At 24.3% G+C, this 7557-nt stretch overlaps 1 protein-coding gene across 1 annotated transcript; it reads right to left on the bottom strand.

Moving 5' to 3' along the window:
• Window positions 1-2202: 2202 nt before the first annotated feature.
• LOC113867794 (protein trichome birefringence-like 19) lies at window positions 2203-7102 on the bottom strand. The gene is made up of 2 exons (XM_027503276.1): window positions 6554-7102; window positions 2203-3129 (listed from the first exon to the last, which is right to left on the bottom strand). Exons 1-2 carry the CDS (start codon window positions 7046-7048, stop codon window positions 2320-2322), a joined length of 1305 nt encoding a protein of 434 aa, XP_027359077.1. The 5' UTR covers window positions 7049-7102; the 3' UTR covers window positions 2203-2319.
• Between the last annotated feature and the right edge of the window lie 455 nt (window positions 7103-7557).

Raw genomic sequence — 7557 nt, 5'->3', positions numbered from 1 at the left:
TCTTTAAATATTATTCATATTACTTTTTTATTAAAATTAAAATCTTATTTAGAAAACATTTAAAATTTTAAATATTAAAAATTAAATTTAACTAAAAATAATAAAATATATTAAAAATTTATACTTAAATTTTATATATAAAAAATTCTATCCTCATTTCACTATTGAATTGCCACTGTTCCTGGCCGTGGTCTCCACCAACTCTTAATATGATTGAATTAAATTTTAAATTTGTATATTAATTTTAATCTTTATAAATTTTAAATATTTTATTTTTTACTTAATAATAAATGACAGAAATTTAAACACTAGATGGATATTGTATCAACCCAAAATAGTCCCTAACTTAATAAATAGATGTTATGTCATCGCTAGACGTTAATAATGAGTATTTTTAGAATTATTAAATTTATGAGGATAAAAATAAGTAATATATTTTGAAAATTAAAATTAAATATAAAAATAATTATATAAATTAAAAAACATTTTTAAAATTAAAAATTATGTAATATTTTTTTTTATTCAAAGAGAAGTCACGGGATGTCCTCAAGTATAAAATGTTTATGATTAATTTTTGTTAGCAATACGCAACTAATTGTCGTTAGTATAAGAAAAATTTATATCGAGTAAATTTGAATGCATATTTCTTTTATTAAAAATATGATCATACTTATAAATATAATAAGAATTATTAATCTTTGGAGTTGTTGCTGAGATAATTAAGAGAGTATTTTATGCTCTTTAAAATAGTTATTATTGTTAATTTTAAATTAATAAAAAAATAAGATTAGTAATTTATTTTAAAATAATATAAATAATTTTTAATATTTAAAATATTAAAAAATTATAACTATTAATTTTAAAAAATATATGATATTTTTCAAAATTTATTAGTACCGTAATAAACACTAGTAAAAGATTAAAATTAGTAAAATATTAAAACGAATTGAAAAAATTAGTTAGTTTAACTAAACATCGATCAATTAATAAATCACTATTATAGATATTTTTAAAGACTAAAGTAAAAAAATAATTAAAAGCAATTAAAACTGATAAAAATTAAGTTTGATTAGTTATAGTGTTTCTAATTATTCTAAAATACTTTTTAAACAAATATATACGTATATGGAATACTATTTCTTATTTCCATATTAATATCATATATCATGTTGATAACTGTTTAGTCATTCAATTTAATTAAAAATTAATGAATAAATTATAATTAAAAATAAAAATTATTTTTTACACTTATTTTTCTTTCTTTAATTTTTAGTTTCTCTGTTTCTTTCATATTTAAAATCAGATTTATATCTCGCTAAAATATTTTTTATTTAAAAATAATTTTTTATTTTTAATTAAAATAAATTATTTTGATTTTTCTTTCCATAAAAAAATACTTGAAATGTTATTTTATTTTTTAAAATACACGGTATATTGAATGGAAATTTGAAGCTTGGAGTATTATTTTTTTAAATTATTGTTTTAAACATACAGTGATAAATTATGAGTACAACAATTTTTGTGAAAAAAATATATTTTATAGCCAATGCCAAAAAATTCAATCATATGACAACTCCTTCTATTTTGAAAAATATTAAAAGAATTAATTTAGAGAGATGTCAGTCTGACTAATAGCTTGAAAAAAAAAGAGAAATTAAAATAAAAGCATAATCCGTTATATCAATTTATAAAATTATCTAACTTAATTTCTTATAATTTATATAAATTCAAAATAAAATATATTAAATTATCATTTCAACTATAGTTAAACCAATAAATTACAAATTAATACATTTATACATTGACCAAAGTGCATTTGATAATAGTATTTAATTAAGTGATTATTTGATAATTTTTTAAAACGATAGTTTATGTTAATAAATTAAAAATTAAAATTTATTAAAATAAAATAGAAATTATTTATTTTGACAAGTTAAATAAAATTTTTATTGAAATAAATTAAAAATAATTAATAAAAATTATAATTTATTCTTGATAAGTGGTTTATAAGTTTTTTTTTTTTTTAAACAAACTCGATTATTAATTTGACTTTCAAATTAATATTATTTTCGTTATCTATAATATCAACATATTTTAAAGGACTAATTAATTAATGTTACCACCATTTTTTATTTTAGTATCTAGAATAATGTATTCAAATTTACTACCTAACAAAGTGTTCTTAGTCTCTGACAAGGTTAAAAAAAGCCTTCAATTTTATCATAACACAACAAATTTTATCTTTATAAAATTACAAAAAAATAAATAATCAATGATAGTTTACAAGAAAAGAAAACAGTGACTAATAAATTTAGCCTTTTAATTTGTTTGCAAATGAAGGGTTTCTCCATCTGAAAATCTTATGCTCTCCATCTTCAGCATTTCAAGCAAGAAATCACTCCATGTGTCTATAGGCCCTGGCAAGCACCAATGCACACAGTCATTATATAATGTCACATTCTCATGTGCCCAATGCCCATATCTACTTGGGTGACCATCTGGTCTTAATAACATTGCTTGAGTAGTGTCAAGTAACCTAAATTTTAGACCTTTCTTTTTACCTTCCTTCTCAGCAATTTTGAACTCTTCCAATTGGATCATATATAACTCTAAATTGGTGTCTACTAACCTTGTCTCACTGCTCTTAAATGGCTTAGTTCTCACACAATTTCCACCTTGATTCCACAATCCATTCTCAAAATGAGAAGGTGCAAATGTTCTAAGAAATGTTACACCCTTGAAATTTTCTAAACTGTTAATAGCTTTGAATGCTGTCCTAAAAGCCTTTCTATAGCCATAGAACATGGTTAAGTCATTGACATTTTCTAAGAGGCAGTAATGGCATCCAACAATTTTTTGTTTCTCATAAAACACCATTGGTCTAAAGAACCAATGTCCTCCATTAAGAATCACATAGTCAAACTCTTCAATTTGGGTTGCCCAATTTTCATCAAACTCATCAAGATAAAGGTTGAAAAGACCAGTGTGGCTTGGACCATTTGAATCAGCCATTTTTGCTTTTACTAAATGGGGTGTCCAAAAGATAGCCATAGTAAAATTGTAACTTGGATACTTCCATCGCTTAAAAGATTCATCACTTGAGTATGATACATCTATGGGCCATTCTACCTGCAAAGTTAAGAAGACTAAAATTTAACAATTTCATAGATATTATTGCAAGAAAAAAATGAACACAGTAATCTATAAGTAGATTAACTGCATATCCACAACAACCAAAAGTGTGAAATCTAAGGAGATTATACTCATTTGTTGGATACAGACAGAGAACTCATATATGCAGATAGTAAAACAAAAAGGGAATTTGAAAATTCTTCTGATTTTTAATTACATTGATTTTTTTTTAAAATTATAATACGAGTTTGCCCACAATTTACTTTACACAATTGTATTGTAATTATTATTAATTTTAGTAGTCCCAACCAAGCAATGAAACCAAATATACTTAATTTGAAATATTTTAATATTCAATTAGGCATAAGAAACTTAAAATAGTTTATTGAGATTATAATTTTTGCATTTAATTGGATATATTATTAGTATGAACAAGTTTATTCTGTTAATCGAATAAAAATTACCTTAAACAGTTTTTAAAGCAATTATTATAAATGTGAATAATTTTAAAATATGTAATAATTTATAATTAGATCTCAGTGTTGATGACAATAATTTGTCAAGGTATTCTGTTTAATTTATGTTTTAATCTTATTTTTTTTCATCATAACGAGTCAACATAATTGAATCTAATTTTACATTTTTTTTTTATCAAATTTATATATGGCTTATTTATTATTAAATTGCAATAAAAGAATATTCCAATTTAGATACACTTAAAATATGATTGAGATTCTAAATATTCTAGAAAAATGCAAACTGATGGTGTGTTTTCTACACAAGTTATGTGAATGGGTAAATTTTTTCACACAATTTAGATACACTTAATGAGGTGAATTTTATCTTGGTTTATATAAATTCAACTGTTTAAAAATTATGTTCAGCTTGTTTAATTATTGTGTATTGAAAAAAATATTAATTTAGAAATAAGAAAGTGTAGAATTTCCTTAATTTTAGTAATTTTTAACAAATTTTAATTAATAGTAAGAGGAGTGTTATAATATTATTTTTTGTGTTAAATATCAGGACAAGTCCTTAAAATAATTTTCAATTAACATTTATATAAGAATAGAATAGAAAATTAATATACTTGAACTTTAGTTTAGTTCAAATTGAATATAAGAATCCAAAATAAACCAAATAAAAAACAATTTTTTAATTTTCAACTTTTCTATCAATTTAACAGTTTGAAACTATTGGAATAGGTTCTTTAACAGCCCTAATATCATTTGGCCTCTCTTGCTATTCAGGTCAAGCTTTCTTGTTCCTAATTGGTGCATATTTCAAACTCGAAGGACCCAGCCACAGTTACCACGTGGATTTAAATTTTCTAAACTTTTCATAGTATAATTTTTTTCTTTTATTTTAGAATGTTTTTGTTTTAAATAGTGACAACAAAAATTAATGAAATTAATAAATTTTTAAAATTTAGAAAAAAAAAAAGTTAGTGATAAGATTAAATAACCCTTTTCTTATACCTATACACCCTTAATATTTCATCTCTAAAAAAAGACCTAATTTACAATTACCAAGATAGAATATTTTGAAGAAAGTGCAGAAATTAAATGATAAAAAAATGTCAGTTTAGAAATGTCAGTTTATTACGATATATAATTAGGTGATGATATAAAAAGTTAATAAAAATACACTAACAATATAATTTTTTTACATTATCATCTAAATATAATTTATTATATTAACAAAAATTATTACTTTTTATGTTAATAAATTTAAAAACAATATCTCTAATATATTTCAACTAACTGATAATCTAATTGTTTTATTAATAATATATCAAAATTAAACCCTATGAAAAAAGATAGTGTGTTAGCATTATTTATATACTATAATAATTAAGGTCCCCATCAGGTTTTGTCCCATTAGATACCACAAGAAATTATTCATTGTTCACACACAAACAACTTCATTAGTTGGATTGTCAAACAACACTAAGCATTAGCTGTTTTCCTTCCTTTGGTTTAGTTTGATTAGTCTTCATATTCAAGTTCCCATTCTATGTTGCCCCCTGATTTTTGTTTATAATTAATGTTATTATAAATTAAACAAACTTTAATTTTAAAACATTTTAATTGAAAATTATTTTCAGATATATTACAAATTATGTTTTTTTTTTTTTCATTTTTTTCATCTTTTTTTTAGTATATCTCTAATTGTAAGGTGTCAACAAGCTCTACGTCATGGGGTTTGTTAGGATTAAATAATAATTGTAGAATTAAGGGGTGGTTTAGGTGACATGATTGAGCTCTTCCCTAATAATATTATGTGATTCATAGAGATGGGCAATAAAATGTAAAGAACTATAGCCAGCAGGGACAATGTCACTTTTAGAGCAGCTTTATGCCTATAAGCTAATTTTGTTTGGGTATAAATTGGATGCACTAACTCATAAACACTATTTTTGTTTGGGTACTCAGAATTAAAGAAAAGCTTGGAACAGAGGCATGTAATTATAAAACACTGAATACACTCTGTTTCATGTGTTTAGGCATCTAAAAGTAGAAGACATGGAATGTGATCGGCAGAGTTTCCAGTTCAAAGATTCCCTAATATGCATGTTACTTTTTATTTCATAATTTATCTAATCCTTCAATCACATGAAAAAAATGCAAACTAAAATTTATTATGTTTTTGTTGTACCTTTTTTATATGAAAAAATAATAATATTTTGAATAAAATTATAGAAATATGAATTTTCTTTAAGAATAAGCAGAAAAATTATAATTGTCTATTGACAATTTTTAGTATTTTTTTTTTTCCTTTTTCTTTCCTTATATCTTTTTCCTTCGTCTAGTCAAAGCATTGTATTAAACTCTGTATTAATTAAGGGCCAGATTAGAAAGCCACAGGAATCAATTTAATAGAATAAAGTAATTATTATATCCATCCAACTTGCATTGAAAATTGTGCAAGATTTTAATATTGATTTTTTCTTTGAAAATCGATTAGGGTTGGAGAAAACATTAAAGTAATTAAGTACTAAATGAACGTTGAAACCAAGGTTTATTGCTTAAATAATGTGCCAAGTTACAGATGAATTAGAGATTTATGGAGGGGGATGAACCTTATTGATGATTAATCTTCACGACTCTAAAAGCTTAACAGAGAAGTATAATGATTGCTTTTCACGAGTGTGAAATCCATCCCATGTATAGATTACCATTGAAAAGGAAAAGGGCATCATCGAATGAAGTGTTTTTGGCTCTAAAGTTTTGGAAAAGAAAAGATGCAGGCTTGCTATGCAATCAGATACCAAATGACGTAACACCAAAGCGACTATTATTGATATATAAAAAGTCAAATAGAAAGAAGACAAAAGCAAATAAGAAAAAATGATAGTGATGATGATGGAGCAAGAATGGTAGAATTTTCAATGTTGAAGAGGGTGGAAGAGACTACTTACCTTTGATAGGAGGCAAATCATAGATTGCATCTGATTTCTTCCCACTGAATCTCCAACAAAAGCCATAGATTTTCCCTTCATAATTTCAAGGAATTGGAAAGGATTGAAAATGGGAAGTTCACACTCATTTGGTTTCCATCTCCATTTCATGAACTCAGAGTCAGGTCTACCATACTTGATGCAATTTTGGTGCTCATGAATTGCCCAACATGTTTTGTTGGTATAATATGGTGCCTTTGGATTTGGTACCCATTCTCCACTGAAAATGTCACATTTTTTGAAATTTGTAGAGGACAAGGTTGTTGGCTCTTGATATGCAGAGGATGGTTGTTTGTACTTATTGATCATCTTGAGTGAAGAGTAACTAAACAAAGGATAAGACAATGGGGTGATAGTAAATATAAGCATGGCTAAGATTGCTAGTAAAGTTACTTTTGGGATCATTTGTTTTGGGGTATTGTTCCCATAAAGAAACTCAATGTCTCTGAACTTCATCTTGGAAGAGATGGAGAAAGAGAGAAAAGAAAAGAAAGGGACAGAGGAAGGAAATAGGATAGGGTGGTAGTGGAAGCAGTTTTGCTCTATATATGCCCTATAGAGTTGTCTCGTCTGAGTTGTTTTGGCCTCTGATTGAGTATTGTTTTGGCTATAAATTGACCATTTATATATATATTCTCTAACTTTTTTAAAGTGAGTTGTAATTCATGTAATTATTAACTAGTGTTATAAAATCAATGATGTGATAAAGAAAGATCAAGAGAGATTTATTATTGTAAAAAGATATTATCAAAACAGTATAACTCGTGTGAAAACCACTATCATTTAATATCATTCAGTTTTAATATACACATTTAAAAAAATTAATTTTATTAACTATTATGATAAAAAATAAATTTCACTAAAATATTTTGATTGAATTTTTTATAATAATAATAATAATAAAATTTTAAAATTATTTATTACAATAAAAATATTTAAAAATTAATTACCAAAATGAGTGAATT

The sequence above is a fragment of the Abrus precatorius genome, unplaced genomic scaffold (assembly GCF_003935025.1).
Source record: "Abrus precatorius isolate BTA unplaced genomic scaffold, Abrus_2018 Scaffold5, whole genome shotgun sequence".
Lineage (NCBI taxonomy): Eukaryota > Viridiplantae > Streptophyta > Magnoliopsida > Fabales > Fabaceae > Abrus > Abrus precatorius.
The sequence above is the reverse complement of the archived record's forward strand: the minus strand, read 5'-3'. Positions and strand labels throughout refer to the sequence as shown.